The sequence below is a fragment of the Podarcis erhardii genome (assembly GCF_964252035.2).
Source record: "Podarcis erhardii genome assembly, chromosome: 15".
Taxonomy (NCBI): domain Eukaryota; kingdom Metazoa; phylum Chordata; class Lepidosauria; order Squamata; family Lacertidae; genus Podarcis; species Podarcis erhardii.
This window is the reverse complement of record NC_138505.1, coordinates 27,058,512-27,081,686: the sequence shown is the minus strand read 5'-3', so window position 1 is coordinate 27,081,686 and position 23,175 is coordinate 27,058,512. Positions and strand designations below refer to the sequence as shown.

The 23,175-nt window shown below is 45.7% G+C and overlaps 1 protein-coding gene across 8 annotated transcripts in view; it reads right to left on the bottom strand.

Moving 5' to 3' along the window:
- Nucleotides 1–23,175, bottom strand: part of DEPDC5 (DEP domain containing 5, GATOR1 subcomplex subunit) — a 186,270-nt gene that overhangs the window by 162,650 nt on the left and 445 nt on the right. For 7 of the 8 annotated variants that reach the window (XM_081842742.1, XM_081842735.1, XM_081842740.1 and 4 more), the window contains exons 2-25: nt 22,657–22,774; nt 22,387–22,474; nt 21,064–21,110; nt 20,793–20,878; nt 19,840–19,923; nt 18,990–19,039; nt 17,900–17,969; nt 17,703–17,781; nt 17,249–17,310; nt 16,128–16,197; nt 15,371–15,443; nt 14,354–14,457; nt 12,641–12,715; nt 11,609–11,743; nt 10,899–10,960; nt 9,952–10,025; nt 9,313–9,382; nt 8,139–8,175; nt 6,728–6,848; nt 5,809–6,032; nt 3,391–3,597; nt 2,482–2,617; nt 1,240–1,337; nt 79–144 (exon numbers count right to left, since the gene is read on the bottom strand). In XM_081842742.1, coding sequence (XP_081698868.1) covers nt 79–144; nt 1,240–1,337; nt 2,482–2,617; nt 3,391–3,597; nt 5,809–6,032; nt 6,728–6,848; nt 8,139–8,175; nt 9,313–9,382; nt 9,952–10,025; nt 10,899–10,960; nt 11,609–11,743; nt 12,641–12,715; nt 14,354–14,457; nt 15,371–15,443; nt 16,128–16,197; nt 17,249–17,310; nt 17,703–17,781; nt 17,900–17,969; nt 18,990–19,039; nt 19,840–19,923; nt 20,793–20,878; nt 21,064–21,110; nt 22,387–22,474; nt 22,657–22,714 — 2,176 coding nt within the window. In that variant the 5' untranslated portion in view covers nt 22,715–22,774. Of the gene's footprint in view, nt 1–78; nt 145–1,239; nt 1,338–2,481; nt 2,618–3,390; nt 3,598–5,808; nt 6,033–6,727; nt 6,849–8,138; nt 8,176–9,312; nt 9,383–9,951; nt 10,026–10,898; nt 10,961–11,608; nt 11,744–12,640; nt 12,716–14,353; nt 14,458–15,370; nt 15,444–16,127; nt 16,198–17,248; nt 17,311–17,702; nt 17,782–17,899; nt 17,970–18,989; nt 19,040–19,839; nt 19,924–20,792; nt 20,879–21,063; nt 21,111–22,386; nt 22,475–22,656; nt 22,777–23,175 lie in introns of all 8 variants that reach the window. The other variant, XM_081842736.1, reaches the window with a different exon arrangement.

Here is a 23,175-nt window from a genome sequence, read left to right as displayed (position 1 = left end):
AGTGCTTCTCTCGCTTTTGCCCTCATCTACACAGACCAACCTCCTCCTCCTCCCCAACCCTGTCATCACTGCTCTTACTCGGATCTGGAGAGTTAGAGACGGCGCTCTCCAGGGAGTCCTTGTTCTGGCTTCGGGCATTCATTCCTGAAAGAAGGGGAAAGATGTCAGCTTGCATTTCTTAGTACAGAGAGTATTGATCTTATGATCTTATCTTATCTTTCCTATTCTAATAAATTCAAAAGGGTTCTGGAAGCTTCTGGGAACTTCTCTGTGGGAAAGAAACAATCAGAAAGTTCATGCTGTTTGGGTTATTCCTTCAGAGAAGCTGAGCACAACTGGTTTAAACTGGTTCTGTTATCTCTTTCTGTCAAGGTCATGCTGACTATAATAGTGAGGCCGGAAGAAGCCTGTGTCTCACTCTTTTCTATCTCTCTTTCCTTCTGGTGTGGTGTTCTATATATAGCACACATAGTGTTAAGGTTTTAGTCTTATTATAAGTTATTGTTAAGTTTAAGTTAAGTCTGCTGCAACTGGATTTCTCATGGACAGTGCCAATCCTGAATGTATTGGATTTGTGACCGTTATGCTCATTTGCCTTCAGTAGCAGTAAAGCTCTGCTGAATGAAATATTAATTGCCTCTGGTCTATTTTCTTGGGAATCCTGCAACGTGTTTAAGTTTTTACTTTGCTAACTATATGTTGGAATCTACTCTGGGTCAATATTGAGTAGAAATTCACTGACAAAAGACCTCCGCCATGACAGGAGGTGCAGAGAGGGCTTTCGTGAGCCACAGAACATTTCTAGTCCAGTCTTGTGTTCTCTCAGTGCCCAAACAGATCCTCCAACAGGAAGAATTCAGCAAGCAGGATTTGAGCACAAGAGCCCTCTCCCCTCCTGAGGCTTCCAGCAACTGGGATTCAGAAGCATTGCTGCCTTTGGCCGTGGAGGCAGAGCATAGCCATCATGGCTAGTAGCCATTGATAGCCCTCTCCTCCATGGATTTGTCTAATGCTCTTTTAAAGCAATTTAAGTTGGTGGCCATCACTGCGTCTTGTGGGAGTGAGTTCCACAGTTTAACCACGTGGGCACTAACTGCAGGGACATAATGCTCACAGCCCTTGCAATTTGCTCTTCCACGACGAACGCCCAGACAGGTGTATGTTATGGGTCAGTTTTGGAACAGGCTAGCATCATCACCGAAGCCCGCCCGCCACCCGCCTCGTGCCAACCATTATCACCTGTGGCATGGCTGCCAGTGAGCTGGTTAGAGTAATCTTCCATGCCACTGAAGCTCATGAAGGAAGTGCCATCATCTGGATGATGAGCAACTCCATGCCTGGAGAGAAGGAAAGGAAAGCGTTTAAAGATAATTAAGAGTAAAAGAAAAAAAGAAGATTAAAACATGTCAACATCTATGTGTCTAGAGAGGCTTTTAAGGTGTTTTTTTTAAAAAACGTTTTAAGCAGGTGTTTGAAAAAGGTACAGTGAGGGCTCCTCCCACCTGATATCAATAGGCAGGGAGTTCCAACGTGTATGTGCTGCCATGCTGAAAGATCGAGTTCTTACAAATGCACAATGAGCTGCAGCCCAAACATTTGTAGGCAAAGGCCAAGAGAAGAGTAATTTGAGGTAGCAACCAGAGAAGAATGGCAAACCAAGTTGATGGACTATGCTGAAATGGCAAAATTAACTGGGAAGCTCAGAAATCAAGAAGACCAGAACTTTAACAAGGAATGGGAAAAGTTTATAATTTATTTACGAGACCTTTGTAAACAGGTTAAAACATTAGCAGGATTTTAACCACACTTGTAAAGTAATGGAAAGTATGGAAAATTTAGAAGGATTAAAAATTTGGATAAGTATTGATATGCAGCTGTAAAAAAAATATCGTTAGGACCCATGGAAGGGATGGGGGGAATTCAGGAGATTCAGAGCAATCTCGATATTTGGATTCGGAACTGTTTTTTGTTGTATATTTATACTTTTTAAAATCAAATTTTAAAACTATAGCCCCCCCACCCCAAAAAGAGTACAGTGGTGCCCCGCAAGACGAACGCCTCGCAAGACGGAAAACCCGCTAGACGAAAGGGTTTTCCGTTTTGGAGGCGCTTCGCAAAACAAATTTCCCTATGGGCTTGCTTCGCAAGACGAAATGTCTTGTGAGTTCCTGCGGGTTTTTTCCCCTTCCCCCCTTTTCCTAAACCACTAAGCCGCTTATCAGCTGATCCGCTAAAAGCCACTAAACCGCTAATAGCGCTAATACGCTAAGCTGTCAATGGGCTTGCTTCGCAAGACAAAAAAAACGCTATACGAAGAGTCTCACGGAACGGATTAATTTCGTCTTGCGAGGCACCACTGTAATTTGAGGTGGAATCAGACTTGCTATGGACCTAACGCCTGAAAGTTCCATCAACGAGACCCACTTTTGGTTGTAAGTTTGTTGGAAAGCACCCCTATGCGTTCCCTTTGGGCAGCCTCACCTCCCGGCTGCCTCGTGATAGGCCAGCTCCAGCAGTTCTGCAGAGGAGTGGGTCCAGTCCCTCTGCCCACTGCCCTGCATCTCGGCCATGTTCTGGCGTGTCTGGTGGTGGATCTGGATGGCTTCTCCAGAAGGACCTGCCCAAGCACATGATTCAGTTATCACTTGATTTGCCAACCAGCTCTTCCCACACTCCACACCGACTCTCCACGCCACAAGATTGCATCTGAAGCAGCGATTTCCCACCAAATCGAACACAGAGGTGGCTGAGTTTACACTGCGTCCCCTGAGCTGTTCTTGCCACAGCCTAAAAATGTGCAGTTCGTCAAAGGGGTGCAATCTTTCACATGAATAGCCTGAACCAAACATGAGAAGCACCTTGCTGGACCAGGCCAAGAGTTCATCTAACCCAGGGTTTCCCAAACTTCAGCCTCCAGCTGTTTTGGGACTACGGTGGTACCTCGGGTTAAGAACTTAATTCGTTCCGGAGGTCCGTTCTTAACCTGTAACTGTTCTTAACCTGAGGTACCACTTTAGCTAATGGGGCCTCCCACTGCTGCCAAACAATTTCTGTTCTCATCCTGAAGCAAACTTCTTAACCCGAGGTACTATTTCTGGGTTAGCAGAGTCTGTAACTTGAAGCATCTGTAACCCGAGCTACCGCTGTACAATTCCCATCATTCCTGACCACTAGCTAAGGATGATGGGAGTTGTAGTTCAAAAACAGCTGGAGACCCAAGTTTGGGAAACCCTGATCCAGTCCAGCATCCCTAAGCCTAGTAACTTCCAGATGTTCTGAGCTGAAACTTCCATCAGCCTCAGCTAACATGGCTATGCTGGCTGGAGTCGGTGGAAGCTACAGTCCCAAATAATCAATCTGCCACAATAGCCTCGCCTTCCGTCTCCTTACCCACGGGGAAGGTGTGCATCCAGCGCCTCCGGTTCGATGTGAGTTTCATGGGCATCCTGGAGGGGGCAAAGGGGTTTATGAGGGCCCTCTGCGGCGCATAGCCCCCAGCAGAACGGATGTGCAGCATGGACTCAGCACTCCCGACGTGAAATCTCCCTGGGGCACTGGAGTCTCGCTGCTGGGACTCCATCATATTCTCAAGGGCATCTGAAATGACAACAAAAGCTTCATGTCAATAGGGAGAATCCGACAGGCACATAAGGAGGCTACCAAGCAGCCAGTTCAGACACATGCCCCACACAGAGGATTTTTTTTTTGGTGGGTGGGACTGTAATGGGAAACGGACAGACTGAACCCACTGGGCACAAACAGGGTGCTTTTGCACAGTGCCCACTAACTCCAACAAGGCTTAATCTGAACAGCTTCAGAGGAGATTGTGCCCCATTGAGGGGCAGGAATGGTGGGTGGCGTTTCTGACTCAGGCATGTAAACATCTTTGCTCTGTCAGTCCAGGCAAAAGTGGGGGGAGAAGAGGACCCATCTTGAAGGCAACATACCCAAGTTCATCTATGTTTTAGTATGGCGGCATCTGCAGTTTGGAACTCCCTGCCTATTGAGCCTACCCAGATGTCTAGAATGGCTGATGTGCTTTCAGTTTATTGCTGGTTTTAACTTTCTGAACATTTATATTGTTTTTACTAATGATCTTAAACTGCTTTGAGGTTTGTTAGTTTTTAACAAACCAAGGTTTTTTTTAAAAAAGCAATTTTATGAAATAAGAAAAATCATTAAGTCCAGAGGGTGCTGTTTAATTACTTAGTGTTCTTTAGCGTCTTTTTTTTCTATTATTATTAAACATGAATGATTGTTGTATTTATTTTTCCTTGTAACCTTTAAGCTTACACAGCAGCATAACTCTTCAAACAGGTAAAAATGGTAAAAGCAATGGCTACAAAACTGAATTTAAAATCACAGAAAGGTCCACTGCAAAGGGAACTTAATTCATGTTCACTTTACCTGGAAAACATAGGAACTACTTGCAGGGGCAATTCAGATACTTTTGAACCAATTCAGTGAATTAACTTAATCAGAATTATTTTAGTGAAAGCACCAGTCTTAACACAGGCAGTTCTTTGGCTGTCCACAAATGACTTTTTAATTCAAAGTTCTCTGATTTCAGGCCAGTTATTAGATGACGATGTGTATGCATGCACAAATGTGAACTCTATTTACCTCCTCCAAAAGGGAGCCACCCAAATCAGCTTGCAAAAGATTAAAATAAATGCACAGTTACAATAACCAACAATTAAACTGAAAGTAGTGGCAAGAAACAAGATCTTTAGCTTCTTCTCTCTCTATTTTTTTGCCTTCAAAATGTCATGGTGAGGCTTTCGGTACCTGAAGCTGAGAAATAACCACCTGCTCAAGGTCCCCTGAATCCTAAAGTCCTTCTAGATAAGTCCAGCTCCCTACATAACCCCTGAGAACTCTGGACCTCACAGGGATGTTTTAAAAGGGAGATCCTTAAAAAAAAAAAAAAAAGGCAGCAGCTATGATAAGACAGTAAATCCACTTGGGAAAACAGCCACTAATTTTTCCACAGTTTGAGGCTGTAAGGGGGGGGGGTCCCAAGGGGCTCCCCAACTAAGCTGACCTCCTTAAATGATTTGATGAGTGGTTCAGAGAAGTAGGCCACCCTATCCACGTGCTGTTATTTGGAGAAGGAGGACAAGGGCACTTAAGACGGAGCAGATGAGATAGGAGGGGTGCCATGAGCCAAGGGGATGAAGGCTGGCTCAGGAAGTGAGGAGGTCTCTCTGGGGACAGTTCAGAACAATCTACAACAGGTTTTGGGGGGGGGGGGAGAGAAATGAAAGGAAAAGTAAGGGGGCTTTTTTATAAGAAAAGGATAAGTTGTCATAATTGCCAATAAAGTAATATAGGATGCAACTATGAAATTTACTGATTTGATAATAAAGCATTCTAAAAGGGAAAGGATGTGTTGTCTATCATTGTAAAGGGTTCCATGGTCTGAACCAAAACAATTACAGGCAATGGCCAGTTTAGGCATGTCTGAATGATGCACAATTGTGCACATGTGCACAGCGCCGAACCCAGAAGTAGCAGGAAAACCTTGTAAGGATACGAAAAGGGGCAGAGCAGGCTTATGCTTGCTCTGCCAACACGCACAGGGTCCAGAATGGAACCTCCATGCAAAATGAAGATTGCCTGTGTAATTTTTTATTTCAAATGCCGCCTTCCCCCTTAAAAAATATGTTCTTTTTTCTGAAACCTGTATGTTTTGGGAGGTGACACACGCAGGCAACGTCTAATGAAATAATCCACAGTAAGAAATGAAATGGCGATATGTTCAAAAGGAATGAAATGCTCCCGCTTCACATCAGGCCTCATCCTGACCTCGGGTGCTGGTGTAGCCCAACGAGCTGCTGACTTCGTACTGGAGGTGGAGGTGCTGGCGGGGGATCATCAGGATGTTGGAGATCTTGCCCAGGGAGCTGTCGTCCGAGGCTTGGCTCCTCACCTCTTCCGGGGGCAGAGGCCGGCTCTGCAGGGAAGGGCTGCAGGAGACGTCGTAGGAGCTAGAGCTCTTCCGGGGGCGGCTCTCTCGTTCCCGGACGGACCTGCTGGCAAAAAGCACGAGGTAGAAGGGAGGGCAGAGGCCCAGCTCCAGTCATGTCACACAGACCTTTTGTCACTTAACTTGGGTGGGGAACCTCAGGCCTGGGGCCCAAATGCGGCCCTCACAGGATCTCTACCTGGCCCTTGGAATGCTCCCCAGGCCACGCGGGCCCTGCTTTGCAGCCTAAGCATTTTTGCCTGGCTGAGATGTGCTCCCGAAAACTCTGATGGTGTTAAGTGTTCAGAAATAAGCCTACATTGACAAATGTAGAATTTGCTTCTCTGCACATGGCCCTCAGCAAGCTGCCCGGAAGGGAATGTGGCCCTCAGAGTAAAAAAGGTTCCCCACCCCTGAATTAACCAATCACAGTAAGCTGATTATGAAGGTTTTTTTTAAAAAAAGGAAGAAGAAATGGGGGGGGGGGGAATCCATGGGAAGATACAGCGGGAAACCATTTTCCAGGTGTGCTTTGATGGAGCTCATGGTTAAAACAGCAGATGCAGGCTGGAGGTCCAGCAGAAGTGTGAAGCTGATGGAGAAGGGTGTGTGTGTGTGTGTGTGTGTGTGTGTGTGTGTGTGTGTGTGTGTTGATCTATGCTCCCTCCTTTGCAAAGGCTGCTCCAGATTCTTAATATTGTGGTAATGGCTCACTAGCACACCATCCAATTTGGCTCGTTGCCTCACAAGCTTCTTTACCTGAAGATGGGACAACGCTGAGCTCTGGAAGGCCCCGGCAGACGGAAAACCTGGGCGTCGTAACCATCGTAATCCACTTGGATGGGGAGAGCATTCTCTGTCTCTTTCGGGGCTCCCAAAGCTGGAAGGCAGTAACAGCACGTTATTGACTGGGGCAGCTTTTAAGAACCTGGTCTCCGTTCTTGGGCAAAACGGCATAATATCAGCGTGAGAATTTCCCCTGCTGACAAACAGAAGATGCCTTCACCCCGGTATGGCTCCCCTTTATCACATACACAGCCCAACAAGACAATGACAAAAATCCACCAACAGTATACAAATCAATATGGCTAACCTGATCCAAAACACCCACCCACCCCACTCACACATGAAAACAAAGACTACCACAGCCACCCACAAATGAACAACCACACCCTAGGCCAACCCCAACCTCTCTCACCACCAAAGGAACACAAGTGAACAGCAAAGAACCTGCACAAGCCACGCTGACACCAAACTCCACATATAGTAAGTAAAATAGAAACATTGCCACCCAAACCCACCCACCCCATCTCCCCCCCCACCTCTTTTCCCCTTTTCTTCCTAATGTCTCAACAAATGAAATTGATTTGTAAAATTCTGTTGCAGCATTCAAGGAACTTCAGTAATAGTTGCAAGGTAGATATAAAAAATTAGATACATTAAGAATAAGTTTAATTATGATAAAAGTGTGTATTGGCAATAAGTAATATGAAATTGAAATATGGAATAGATGGGTCTTTAGTGTTAAGACCAATATATGTTTTATTGTTTGCTAAGAAAATTATGTGTCTATGGTTATTCTTGTGTGTAATTCAGTATTTGTGGGGGTTTTTTTCTTTTTTCTTGTTGTATCAATAAAAATCTTTTTTTTTTAAAAAAAAAGAAACTGATTTGTAAAAATGTTACATGGGGAAAAAATATGAGAGACATTGCACACACTTTTGTAAATCAAGAAAATCTTTAATTAAAAAAAAAATTCCCCTGCTGGTAGAGACAAAAGGTGACCTATGTGGTCCAATTTCCTGTTCTCCTAGTGGCCAACCAGATGCCTCTTTGGAAGCAGGACCTGAAAGCAACAGCAGCTATCTCCCCACCTGGGATTCCCAGCAATGGGTGCTCAGAGGCATTGACTGCCTCTAACAGCCAGCATGGAGTAGTGGTTAGGGTGTTAGACTGGGACCTGGGAGACCAGGGTTCAAATCCCCACTCAGCCACAAAGCTCACTGCCGGTTCACTGCCTCTCAGCTGAACCTGTCTTGCAGGGTTGTTGCAAGGATAAAATGGGAAGGAGGAGAAATGTGTCTGCCACATTGGAGGATATAAATCCAATCTGTCAACGATCAATGGAAGTAGGACCCTTTCACAATAACAACCTGGGATGACTACTCACAGGCATCCCTGCTGCTTTTCAGTTTTTCACTCTGCGGCTGGAATCCAAGCGGCACGAAAAATGGCAAAGGAAAGAAAGCATTGGAAACTTAAGTTAGTTTTGGCCATGGAACGGTCACTGCATTAAAAGCGTTAAGATTCAGACCAGGAATATTCTGACAATTTATGCAGTCACCCAATGCACCCCCTGCAATATCTCACATTGAAGTGCTTGGTGAACTCTTACTGTTTTAAAAACCTACAGTACAAATGCATTTGGGGGGGGGGCATGTTCCATATGAACTACCTCCATGCGACTACTGACGCGCAGCGTAAATTAATAATGCAGAGTTTTAAACAATAAGAGCTTTACTGAGTTAAAATAAACTTCTTCATAAACAACATGGTTCTAAACAGTTTGACTGAGATTACATAATGCTCACAACTGAGGCAGACTGCCTCTGACTGAAATCGTACAGAGAACACAGAGAGAAAATGGCTGCTAAGTCACATGTCAGAGTGACTTAGCAGTTAGGCCTGAATAACTTTAGTAGGCCCAAATAATTGTGCAGTCCCAGCACTTCCCAGCCTGCATTGCTGCTTCTGCTCTCATGTGTCTTTGTCACTTACTTTTCAAGCAAGGTCGAGAAAGAGATTCCTAGAGCCCAGTAAGCTCGGTGCAGAGCTTAAAAGTAATTTCTGTGCTGGGAAAACCTGGTGCAAATGGAGCTTTTAAGGTCTCCACCTTGAACACAATTATTTCACGCAACATCAACCAGCCAGCTTTCAATTGTGCAAGGTTGAAATTGCCTGTGGTGATTGCATTTAGATCACCCCCGAAGGCTGAGGGGACCCCCCCATACCAATGCAGAACTTGTAAAGCTGCTCACTATGACAACATGACTTGGCTAAAGGGTGTGGGGAGAGGAAGTGAGTCAAGGAAAATGCTCTTCTATCAGAAACTGCCAAAGTAGGACCCACAGGTGTCAGTGAGCCCACCAGTACTTCCTATGGCGTCCACAAAAGGTCTCAGTAAATAGCCCCTCAAAAATCAACAAGGCATGAGAGACGGTTTGCTCTTCCTGCTTGTCCTAGCTCATCCTTTTTTTACACAGCTGTTTAGTGACTGGTGCAACTTCCTGTGCCCACTGCCCCCCACAAAGGTTGGCAGCCCCGTCTTAACAGAGCCCACTTACTTTCCTGGCAGCCAGTTTGATCCGTGGAGTGAAGCTGTTACACTGGAGCTGGCTTTTGGAGGTGTAGAAACTGGAAAAGGGAAGTAGAAAGACAATGGCTGTGTTTGCATGTAACACTAAACCATGGTTTAGCGACTACACACACAAACTGGATCAAGCCCAAGGGAGACTCAGGTTTGCACATTCACTCCATCTCCTGTCTGACTCGGTGGTAGCATTTCATCTCCAACCTGATATTAATAAACCAAAGGCTGCAGGTTACAACAAACTGACCATGTTCAAAACAGTTCAACTTCAGACCATGGTTTCTGGATCTGGCTTGTTAAACTAGCCACAGTTTGTTGTAACCCACAATCTCGGATTCACATGTAATGACAAGCTAAGATTAGGGGGAAACAAAAGTAACCCCCTTCCATGTTTTAAGGAGAAAAGCAATGCAGGAAACACCTATACAGGCATTCGAAGCAACACCAGAGCAGACTCAGTGGAGGCTGAGGACAAGACTGCCCAGGGCTGAGGTCTGAGAGGGGAGGGAGAGCAGAGAGAATTCCCAAGTATCAAAAGCAGAGAGGGAAGACCCATGTGAGCATTGTCCAAGGTGGAGCCTTGGCTGCAACAGTTCCAACTTCAAACACGTACCTATGGTTTATCCAGTGTGGTATATTGTAGTCATCTCCCAAGCGAGAGTCCCCAGGACTGCAGCGATTGTGTAGCTAAGAGAAGAAGAGTTTGGAAAAGGCATCATGTTAACTGGATGCTTTTTGCAGCTAGTTTGTACTGCATTATGGGAATCCACAATAATGGACGGTTGCAAGAAAGGAATCTGGCACCGGATACAGAGGGTTGCAGCCAAAGAAGCCATGAATCCAGCAGAACTGTCTCTCCCTCTCCTCCCCACAGCACCCCCTTGCACCCCCCCATATATGCCCTGAGGGTTCCCTTACCCCCATGGAGCAGATCTGGGACAGTATAGGAGGGAGGAGAAGTTATGTTATGGGAGCAGAAATCATTCTGCTTATGAAGTGATGTCGTTGGATTCAACCCAGAGCCGGTGGTCCAGAGATTTCTAGCCTTCATTTAAAACAGCCTTCCCCAACCTGGTGCCCCCCAGATGCTTTGCACTACCACCAGTCCTGGGAATCATACAGCCAAGCTAGCTGGGGCAGATGAGATTTATAGTCCCAAACATCTGAACAGCACCATGTTGAGGGAGTCTGATTTAGGAGTGAGAAGTTCCTAATCCTCAATAGTCTGGAGAAAGATAGAGGCTAACAAGCATCCTGGAAACAAGCCTGGCTTTTGGTAATTAGGCAGGTGCAGGTGTTCAGCACTTTTTTCCTTTCCCATACCTTTTCCTTCCTGCTGCCCCCACCTCCACTCTCTTTTATTTCCCTATGTACCCTTACTAGAGGATGTGCTTTAATTGAAGAGCCGGTAGTGTAGACACAGAATTATGGCTTTCTATTTAATTGGTTGGATTTATTCTGGCACAAGAATCAGCTGGAGGAGGGAAACAGCTAGCAGGCAGGTGCGGCAGAGGTGGAGGAGGAAGAAAGAAAACAGGCATATGACACCACGGGCCTTACCTTGAAGAGGGGCACAGCGTGGAGGGGCTGCTCTCCCATGCACACCAAGTCCACCCCAATCCCTACAGAAGCAAGCAAAGCAGGGTGAGGAAGATGAGTTTGTTAATAGCCACGTGCTGTCCTGGTGCTGGACAAGGAAGGTCCACAGCAGAGAGGGGAGAGCTTGGATTTGGCGCCTCCCCTTGCCACTCACAGACCAGCAATGAAAAGCTTTCCCGCTTGGTCACCCATCACTTAAGACACTTCTTAAACAAAAGGATTTCACGTTTTCCAAAGGGCCCAACTCTCAACGCTACGCCTAAAAAAAAAGAGGTCATCTCTACATTTTGGAGGTGCTCTAAAGTGAGAAAGAACACAGATAGGAACTGCCTTATGCAGCAGTCAGGCTGCTTGCCCATCCAGCTCAGCGTCCCCAGCAATGGAGAACCAGATGTTGCTGCACTGCGGCTCTCATCCCCCATCCCTTTATCACTGGCCATGCTGGCTGCAGGGCCTGATGGGAACTGGAGCCCAACAACATCTGGAGAAGGGCCCCCACATCTGGTGGACGTCAGCAGGGAGCCACTCTCCAGGGTTACAGGCAAGGAGTCTTTCTTCTTCCCAGGTCCTCCCTGGAAAATGCCACCAGGGAGGTTTTGCTTGCAAAGAGGCTACTCTCCCCACTGAACTACACAGCCCTTTCCCACCGCCTGCCACTAAGACCATTTTACCATTATCTATCATGCGCTGCTTGGTCAAGATCATGAGGAGCCGGTCCACTTCGAAGACTCCCACACCAGGCGTGATGACTACGGACATCTGCCCCGTCCGGTCAAAGTTTCGATTGATGTAATGCTTGTCAAACACTAAAAGCAGGAAAAGTCAGAAGCTAAAGAACATGCAATTTTTTACACATAATATGCTTATCAAGGGACAATTTGCTCTCATCCATGACAGCTTCCTAAAAGTTCAGATGTGAACTTTGTAAGGTACTTTAAGCTTTTTTTTAATACTGAGTGTTTTAATTGAGGACCTGGGACCTTAGGGTGAAGGCAGGTCAACAACAACAACGTGCAGTTCACCAGCTTACAGAAACTTGTATGAGACAGTTAAAAAGTCCTGAACTGGATATTCAATCCGTTGGAGTCAAGAATCTGCTGTTTTCACTAATGAAGACCCTCAGCAGTTACACTAGAGGTGGGTCAAAAAAATCCCCTCCTGCATTTCCAAGGTCATTCACCACCAACCCAAAAAAGTGTGTGTGTGTGTTTATGTACAGAAGAGGATTGGGGGCTGTTTGTGAGATGCAGGCAAAGTCGCCACGCTGGCTGGGGCTGATGAAAGCTGTAGCCCAAAGGGCACCAGACTGGGGAAGGTTGGTGTAGACTCAGGTAAGTACTGGGTGCCTCCTATTGGTCACTCTCAGTTCACAACCCACCAGGCTAGGCTAGCGTCCTAAAGTCACAGAGCATGTGCACTAGAAATAAAAACAAGAGTCCTCAGCAGCATGAAAGGAATTCCTTTCCAAATGCTAAGGGTTCCTTGGCAGATAAATCAACAAGGTAGAAATCCCCCTGAAGACAGAAACTTTGAATGCCACTGAATTATCCCCTAAGTCAGAACTGTGCTAGTTACTGGCCTTTCCAATCCAATCTATCCTGTAAGAACAGATGACATTTGTGTGAGGAGGAGCCCGGTCACTGCCGGTGTACAGATGGCTCCTTAGTGCTAGAGTGGTACAAGATGTTTTTCCCTCTACTCACCATTGAAGGAGAGGTTTATGGCTTCCAAATAATTTCCTTGAGCAGAGGTAGAATTGCACCCTGGAGGAAAGCCCTCTAGAGGGTTAATTACAAAGGAGAAAGGAGAAAGAGATAGTCAGCTATAATATTTGAAGCCCATTTTTATTATTTATTTGCCTGATGAATTAGGAGCGTAAGGAGAGCTGGAACAAGCCAAAGGGGGCCCATATAATCTAGCATCCTGTTCTCACTGCGGAAGACCAGATGTCTCTTCTGGGAAGCCCATAAGCACAGCAGCAGCAGCAGTGCTCTTCCCAGCAGTGATTCTCAGCAGCTGATATTCAGACACCCATGCTGCTTTCGACACCGGAAGGGATTTGTTTAATCCCAGCTTTTGCTGGCGTGTTTTGATATTTTATAACTGCTTTCACCAGGGTTTTTTAGGTTGCACGCCACCTTGGGATATTTTACACCCAAGTGCAATTTATAAATATTTTAATAAAAATAAATAAATAAATGAAAATCAAAGCCATCCAAGTTGGGGGGGGGGCATCACTGCAGCTTTCCATCACTCCCTTTCCACCCCACCCTTCAGCATTCCTTTTCCTAGAGCTCCTAGTCAAGTACAGACACAGTTTAAAAACTACAAAATTGAATGACCATGTCGATACACAGTAGAAGAATTAAAACAACAACAACCCTGATGCATGCTGCACACCTATGTGGCCCCCCTCAAGGCCTATTGCGACATTTGGACTACAACTCCCATCAACCCAAGACAGCATGGCTGTATTTTGCCATGGCTGATAAAAGAATCTCTGTGGCGGCTGGGGCTGATGGAAATTGCAGTTCACAATATCTGGAGGGCCCAAAGTTTGGGGAAGGCTGCCTTGTGACAAGTTCCAAGAGTATTGGAGTCATTTTGGACTCACAGCTGTCCATGGAGGCGCAGGTTAATTCTGTGTCCAGGGCAGCTGTCTACCAGCTCCATCTGGTACGCAGGCTGAGACCCTACCTGCCCACGGACTGTCTCTCCAGAGTGGTGCATGCTCTAGTTATCTCCTGCTTGGACTACTGCAATGCGCTCTATGTGGGGCTACCTTTGAAGGTGACCCGGAAACTACAACTAATCCAGAATGCAGCAGCTAGACTGGTGACTGGGAGTGGCCGGTGAGACCACATAACACCGGTCCTGAGAGATCTGCATTGGCTCCCAGTACGTTTCCGAGCACAATTCAAAGTGTTGGTGCTGACCTTTAAAGCCCTAAACGGCCTTGGTCCTGTTTACCTGAAGGAGCGTCTCCACCCCCATCGTTCAGCCCGGACACTGAGATCCGGCACCGAGGGTCTTCTGGCGGTTCCCTCATTGCGAGAAGTGAGGTTACAGGGAACCAGACAGAGGGCCTTCTCGGTAGTGGCGCCCGCCCTGTGGAACGCCCTCCCTTCAGATGTGAAGGAATAAGCAGCTATCTTCTCTTTAAAAGACATCTAAGGCAGCCCTGTTTAGGGAAGTTTTTTATATTTAATGCTGTATTGTTTTTAATACTTGACTGGAAGCCGCCCAGAGTGGCTGGGGAAACTCAGCCAGATGGGTGGGGTATAAATAATAAATTATTATTATATTATTATTATTTTCATTGCTCTGACTAACGCCGGATCTAGAATACTACCTTTTTTGAAATTCTAATAGCCACCATCAGGAATAATATAGAAAAAATAGTAAGAATGCCCTACCTGCCTGCTCCAAACGCACCAGGATAGGGTACTGGATGAAAAGTTTCTTAATGGTCACAAGCAACGATGTCCACTCCTCTCGTCTTTCGTTCTGAACCACCACCCTGTAAGGAAGCGCTGGGACTGAGTAGGAGAGAAATGGAACCAGCACAATCCTTTACAGATAATGTAAGGACTTAAGGATGGAAAGGGAAGGGAGCAAGGAGAGCCTGCTGGATCAGGCCAATGGCCCACCTAATCCAGCCCTCTCCCTGCCTGTGGATTTCAGTGACTGGTATTCAGAAGTACAGCCATCATGGCAAATAACCATTGATAGCCCTCTCCTCCCTGTGGGAGCTTAGAGTTAGGAAAATGGACTTTCTGGTGGGGACTTATCCAAATGCTGCTTTACAAGGTACTAATATGTAAGCCAAACAAAGACATCTGCAAACAGGAATTCAGCATCTTGCGATACAGGGGAAATTCCCCAGGATAGCGGCAAGTTTCTAGTCCTCAAGGTTATGAGGCACAAAACCCCAAGCACCTGCAGTTTCTACTAAAATTTAAGAAACATTTCAGCAAAAACTTTCAGTCATGGAGCTTTTGCTGTCCCTCAAGGACCCCAATCTATATCCTCCCCTCCCTCCAAAATAGTACAAAAGTTGTCTATTTTGTAGCCAACCGTCAGTTTCCAAATTAAACATTTCAGTTGCAAAATACAGATTTCTTAGGATGCTTACAAAACTTCTGGGATACTGTAGAGTAAGACATAACAGTTACTCCCTGCATAAACATAAACACATCAGGTTTTAGCTTAGAAAAAACAATTGTTGAAAAGGAATGGAATTCTTCCAGTTCTTTAGCAACCGTCATGTTTTCCCCATATAGGTTACTAGAACAATTATGAGGGGTGATATGCGTGTGTTTGTGCATCTCTCTCTCTCTCTCTCTCTCTCTCTCACTCACACACACACACACACACACACACCTGGAAATGGACCACAGATACTCAATGGAAGGACCACATGGGAAACCTACTTGTAAAAATCTTCATAGAATCTTCCTTCATGATCTTGCTGAATCGAGGCACGCTGTGTCTCTGGAAATTCATCTACAAGAGACAGCAGCAAGATGTAAAGACCATCCCCAAAGCACCCAAAAGGCATCTGTCCCAAGCCCCCCCCCCCCTCTCTGCAGACCAGACCAGCAATATTCAAAATGCCATACTTTTCCATGTATAAGACTTGGGTTTTTTTATTTAAAAATTATGCTAAAAAATGGTGGTCGTCTTATACATGGATAGTGCATAGGGCGGACATTTGATTGGTTGCTGTCAGTGGCTATTGAGTGTGTTATTGGTTGCTGTGTCAAGGGCTGGTGTTGATTGGCTGACGCTGCGGCAACTGGGTGGGCGATTGGCAGCTTCTGCCAGCGAGGGGACAAATGAGAAGCAGATTTTTGGCAACCCCCCCTAAAAAGAGCTCAACAAATCTGAGCCATCTCCCCACATTTTCTTAAATTTGAGTCCCCCAAAATAGGGGGCGTCTTATACATGGGGGGCGTCTTATACACGGAAAAGTATGGTAATACAACTCCTTGCAAAAGCACTTGCCCCAGACACCCACCAAGTACAACCATCGCTTTCCGCCACACAGAGTAGTGATTGAGGCAACAGCTCAAAGCTCGGAGGGCGTGGGAGACACAGAGGGAAGTCCCAGAGAGGAACAGAGGCAGGAAGATGTCAGTACCCTTACAAGCAAGGAGGAAAAGAAACATTTATCTTGTAGCTACTCACTCAAGGATTTTGCATCATAGAACGTCCTAGAAAACAGGACCACAGTCACTTCATGGCTGCAGTTCTTCTCCTGACCAAGAGGAAAGGGAGGAGGTGAATGTCACAGCCCTCATGGGACCCCCTTGCATGCGCATGCACATACACACAAACAGCTGTTTCAATCAATGGTGATGCTGCTTCAGTCTTGGTCTCAATGAAGAATGACCTAACCATGAGGACAGGCTCCACGTCGGAGGAATCTGACACCATGTTAGAGTCTAACACCTCCTGACATAACCTAAGGCTTTATGAATAGCTTTTCTGAGGAAAATGTTACCGGGGCAAGGGCATTTCCAAGCACACACAGGGCAACTCTCTCCCCCAAACAACAATTACAGCTTCTTCTCTAGAAAGCTGAATGGAAGGCAACCCTGATCTCATGCCTGAAAAATGTAAACGCATTACAGCCACTAAATGAGGCTATTTAATATTTGCTTTACAGTAGAAATCCAGCAATGAACATGCAATAAAAACTCAGTCTATGGGAGTATCTATTCAGAAACCTGACAAATGTCAAGACAGGACTGGACTTCTCTTTACCGTCTAATGTTATGGCTCTTCGTTTACTTGAAAGTCACTTATCCAAAGTCTCTTTGGAAGTATCGCTACAATTCTCCGCAAAAAAAATTTAAGCAAGTGGACAAACATCTTTTGCTATGCTATGTACCTCCAAGGTCCTGCAAGCTGAGGTTGCCAACCTGGAGCCACCCAGATGATGGGGGACTACAACTCCCATCATCCTTAGTCATTGGCTGCAGCTGATGGGAGCTAGGAGTACATGTCTAGGTAAGCTTCACATTGGCGTTCCCTGCATTACAGCATCCTGTGGACTCCCCAGGTTCCTTTTCCCTTCCTCCTTTGGATCCAATTGTCCCATAACCAGGCAGCAACTTCCACCAAGGAACCTCCTATCTGGGTTATGTTTTATCTACATTTGGGGAAGCTCAAGTATCTATAGAGGGTAAGGAAGTGTAGGAACACCTCCTTACCCCAGTTGCAAGCGAGCCTGAATATGAGCCTAGGTCACAAAGTAAAAAGCACACCTTTATTCCATTGCTACAGCCGAAGACATAGAAAGTTACCTTCCACTTGGTGAAGAGATCAGAGAGGAAACCATTCACAGCTTTCTCAAAGTAAAGGTCCCCTGCAAAGGGAAGAGTAATAAAACAGGGGGCCAGGGACTAAGAGTGATTTCTGTTCAAAGGAGCATTGATACTGCAACCTACGATCCTCCCACCAGGTGTTTGTTCAATAGGAGAGGGGCCGTATTTGCAGTGGAAGCTGGTTCATCAGAGCAACCTCAGAGTTGTTTGGACACACCCACCCAAGATGTTTGTCAAGCTACAGAGTCACAAGGCAACTGGAAAACAAACCAAGGTTTGCAGTAACAAACCATGGTTGACTGGTCAACAGAGATGACTCATTGCTTGTCAACCCAATCAAGGTTAGAACAAGGTGGGATTAGCTCTCATGGAGGCACAGTGCTAACAGCAGGTGTGGGACAGGCAGATATCCAGGAAGGCTATTTCTCCATACCGTAGATGTCAAAATCCCACATTTCACAGCTCATCTGGATGAAGATATATACCATGGCGGAGGTTGAGCGGAAGACAACCTGCAAGAGAGAGACACAAACAGTAAAAACTACTGCTCTAGCTGCTGCTTGATAGAGTAGAACAAACACTTGAAAAGGGGAGAGAGAAAACTCTGGGGTGGGGAATAAAGAGGCCTACCCGGGTGTCTTCACTGATGTAGCTACACGTGACCTTCTCACTTTTGACCCAAAGTTCGCCTGCTTGAGCACTAGAAGAAAGGCAAAGAAAATCCGTTATCACATTCCGAAACAGTGGACATGAAAACTGGGGTTGCTACTGGCTGGGCTGTATTGGCGGGAGAGGAGAGCGCCAGGCCTGAGCGTTGTCCCTGGGCTAACAAAAAAGGAAGTGCCTTTTTAGGTGCATCACCATCATCATAAGTTATTATTTATATGCCACCCATCTGACAGGGTTGCCCCAGTCACTCTGGGCAGCTCCCAACAAAAAACAGTAAAAAAACAATAGAACATCAAACACTAAAAACTTCCTGGAACATGCATGAGTCTCAAGAGCTCCTCAAGGGCACGTTTGCATCGATTTCCAAAATACTGTTACTAGAGCTGCAACTCAATGTTTAACTTGATGGTATCATCAGCCTGATTAAAGCAGAAGACATAGAAGCATAATTAGTCACACCAACAGGGTAAAGAACAGCTTCTATCTGCGGGCTGTTAGGCTGCTGAATGAAAAGATAACAACAGGGCAACTGACTTTCAGGTTTGGTGGGTGTGCATCAGTAAGCAAGGGGAATTAAGACTAAGAAAGCTGAGTGAGGGGTGCTCGTGTAATCTCACTGTATACAAGTTGTACAAGTGACAATAAAGTATTTCAATTATTTCAGTTTATCAATTTATCTGGTGCATACAAACGGCTCTGCTTATTATTAAAACCTCAAAACTGGAACCACAAAATTCTAGAGCTGGAAGAGATGTTGGAGGTCCTCTGTCATCACTTGCTGGGGCTGATGGGAATTGTAGTTCAGCAACATGGAGGACCCAAAGTTCCCTGCACATGCTGCATTTGCAAGGCTCCTGCACCAAGCAGGGAGTTGGGACAGAGGACCTCCAGAAGTCCCTTTGAACTCTAGAATTCTACGGTTCTGTGTTATTGGGGGCAACATAACCATTGCCTGCACAGTCAGATTTCTAAAGAAAGCTCTTCCGAGAGAGCAAGGGAGAGATGTGGAGAGGGAGCAAAGGGTATGTGTGGGGTGTGGCTGGATACTCACCGAATACCTGCAAATTCCACCTTCTGAGTAACATAGGCACATGTGCCAACCTAGCAGGCATTTGGTTTAAAAGAGAAAAAGAGGGGGAATGAGAACTCAAGGCAGTGTGAATTTGCAGGAGACAACTGCTCTTCATACCTCTTATCCCTGAGCACATCAGAGAGGGGATTGGAACTGGTTTCTAGCACTCATGGCTGCATTTGTAAACATGCTTATGAATGGCCCAAAAGCTCTCATCCGCTATCACCTCATCTCCTTGCCCTCTATTCCTACCACGTCTTATTTCAGTCCAGAACCCACCTCTCTTTGCCATCCTCTCAACCCTAACCAAAAAATATCCCATATTCTACACTAGTGGTGAGAACCTTTTACTGCCTGTGGGCTACATGCCAGTAGTTGGGAGTAGAGTGGGGCCAAATACAAAAGTAGGCAGAGCAATAGTTGCGATTCTCTCATTCGTACAGCAGGCTACATTTCTGCCATGCCAAATCCAGAGGCTTTTACAGCCACACCTCTCCATCTAGGCAAGGAAGGCACATTATAACAGTTCAATGACACATTCAAGCCAGGCAGGGCTTGTGAAGTGTGCAGCTTGGGAAAATGGCGTGGCTAGGGTAGGGTTCTGAGGGCCAGACAAAGAACTCAGGGGGCCGTATTCGGCCTGATGTTCCCCACCCCGTTTGACCCTCACAGTTGTCTCCCATTGCCCCAGTCCTGTAACAAATTCGAATGTCAGTATTTGTCCAGTTTATGCACAGAGCAGCAGCCTCAGATTCCCAAGTCGAGCCCGTCACTATCTGAGAATGAACAAAGAGCACTTTCCCTCCCAGATTAGATGCAGGACCCTCACCAAGCTCTTCTTCAGACGCCACATGTCCCCACGCCCGATGTACTGATCCTTGAACGTCAGCTCCACCAGATCAAGGGTCACTTCCTAAAGAGGAGGGGAGCAGAGAAGCTTGATCGCTAAGGTGTTTGAGAGCCCCATTCTGCTCCTGTGGAGGCCTGGCGCTGAAATCTGTAGGCTCTTGATTACAAGCACAAGCTCCCCTGATCTCCCCACTTAGCTGAAGAGAGCTTTTCATTTCTTGGCAAAAAAATTATTTATTATTATTTATTTCAGAAAATTTATACGGTGCTTGATTAAAAAACTCCAACAACCTCAAAGCAGTTTACAAAAAAAATGAAAGAAAATAAGCTTTATGACACATAAACACCTGCATATATGACCCCCATTGCAGAACTGCTAAGCTTAAGTATACTAGTTTTTAAAACAGTTAGTTTTGACTGTATTTTGATGACTTTATTATGCCTGCTATTTGTTTATATTTTGGATCATATTTTATGTAAACCACCTGTAATTGAGTAGGCAGCTTGTTAAATAAATTTTAAAATAACTGCGTTACCAGGTCCTTAGTGACTCTCGTTGTGCCAACCCTCCCTTACACTGGTGGCATTATTTATACGGCAGATACCATAGACACACCCCTAAGGCAAGCTGGTTGACACTGGGCAGGCGGTCAGAGGCATCCCAAGGTAGCTGCTGCTGAGGAAAGTACTCGAGAGCATGTAAAGGCATCCATCTAAGGCAGGCTGCCCTACAGCAAGGAGTATACAGCCATAGTCCAAGATCTGCTACTCTTGCTGAACACCAGCAGAATGCAACTTTGCAAAAGTGTTCAAATGCCTCCACAGAGCAGATTAACCTGCTTTTGCAACTTGGGCTGGGAGACAATCCCCACATGCTTAGAAACCAGACCAGGTGGAAATGCCTCAGGGCAAAGGCTGCAGTTCCACAAATACCTTTGGGTCAACAACGTTCACATGGACATCCTGGTAAGGTCTCAGTCGGAACACCTGTGCCACAGTCTGATCTACACTTATGGTTTCTGCGAAAAGAAGGAAATCTTAGGTGATTGAGAGAAGGTGGCTTCCAACTGTGTCACCCCAGCAAAGATCTCACAGAGACCTTGTCACTCCCTAGATGGATAGCTGATTGACAGCAGACAACACTATTGGCTGATTATACTGCACTCATTAAGGAGCACCCAAATAAAGATCAGAAAACCCCTACCTTTCTGTAAATCCTCCTTAAGTGACTTCACTTGCAGGAGCAAAGGGCTGGAACACAAGAGAGATAAACAGCTGCATGAATTGGGCCTTTACAACATACTCTAAGAAGCTGAGATGTTCTAATGTACCCCCTAATCCTACCCCACACTGACATCCAAGGAGGGCATCATAGTTGCTTCAAGAGATCAGCATCTCCCTTACACTTTTAATACAAGATTTGCATTGTGCAACCAGAAGCTGGGTTGATTTGGGAAGGAGGAGGCTAAGAAGTAGTAAGAATGCCAAAACCACAAGGTGGCTGGCTTGAACACTCTCGTGTCTCCATAGGCCTGGTAAACTCCTGGATTAGAAGTGGGATATTCTTCTATTGCACAAGGTAGGGCAGCAGTCAAATCCCTCCCAGGGAAAACAACAACCAACCACATGAATCTCCACCCAAGCAAGACCATGCTCTGTCCTTCATGGTTTAGGAGATGTGGCCAAGGTTCTTTATGAAGCCAGAACCTCTAGTGGTCAGGAGTTTAAAGGAACTGGTGCATGATGTCTTCTGTGCACTTACAAAGCACAGCATAACTTTTAAAAATATAGAATAACTTTATGTATTACCTTCTACACAAAGGCATCAAGGCAACTTACATAATAAACAAATATTAAAAACATACAGCAACAACAGCTAAAGGTGGTCACACAAAACAACCCCCCTCCAAGTACACATTTCCCATTGAGCCAGCAAGAGAGATAGATCAACATTCAAATACTTCACTGTATAGTGAAAGACATGACCAAGAGGTGGAAAGATGTTAAGACTAATTCTAATATGTACTGTCTAGCTGAATGTGTCCTAGTTATCTTGGAGTAATAGCTAACATACCATCCTGCCCCATCGAGTTGGAGCTTCTTACCTCAATGCCAAACACAGCAGGGTAACAGCCAGCATCTGTAACCAACTAAATACAGTAGCACCTAGGGTTACGTAACCCTCTGGTTACGTAAACTTCACGTTACGAAAGCGGCAAACCCGGAAGCATCAGACCAGGTTTCGCCACATGCATGCACAGAACAGTGACCCTCGGGTTGTGAAAACCTCGGGATCCGGCCAGACCTCTGAAACAGATCCCGTTCACAACCGGAGGTACCACTGTACATGCGGTACACAAGCGGTACTCCTTCACAAATGTCAACTTTAGTTTTGTCAAGCTAGAGGCCTTCATCAAACCTACCTCAAAGCTGCCAACCATTTGGCAGAGTCTGCAAAGATGGCCCCTTTTCCTGCATCATGCCCCCAAATTGCTGCATGCAAAAGCCCAAATACAAAAGGATTCACCTGTATTCATCATTAGGGTGTGCAATTTCCACAATGTCTCCCAGCTTGATCTGAAGAAATACTTTGGGGTTCACCACAAGCTCATCATCTGAAAGGGGAAAGAATTTAGGGAGGTGGGGTTATAAATCTGTAAGGCTGTTTTACTATTTAGAAGTACCGTACCTGCAGCATTTCCAGACAGCAAAGAATTTATTTCAATAGAGATTACTCTATTGCACTTTTTACACAAAGAGCCCTGAGGGCATTTCCACCACCTCCATGGCTACTGACCGCTGCTTCCAAAGCCTTTCTTGTGAATGACGAGCTTGTAGACCTTGCTGGTCTTCATCCTGAATTCTTGTTCTTCTCAGTTATTAGACACCAGGCATTTTTACAAGGTCTTGCATTTCTGCAAAATAAGCAAGCAAAGCATTCAAAACCACTTGCCATCCATTCTACATTTCAAGGAAAACAACCCCACAGCCCAGCTTCAAAATAAGGCCATCCTCACATTTTGTACCAGCAAATTCCACAAAGTAAGTTATGCATTGTGGCAACGCAGGAACTGTACTCTGCGCCAACACAGGGGCACTTTCACCTCTACCCCAGAGCAAGAAATGGGGTGTGTTGTGCAAATTCCTGGAGTGGCAGTTTCATCTATACCCCCTTCAGATTTCATGTGGTGGTGAGTGTTTTTGTTGTTTTGTTTTGGGGTGGGAATCCCTTTTGTGAAAGCTACCCTACTTTAAAAAAAATAAAAATCTAACAGTAATTCAGCATATGAGATAATCTTTCCAGGAGTACTAGTTA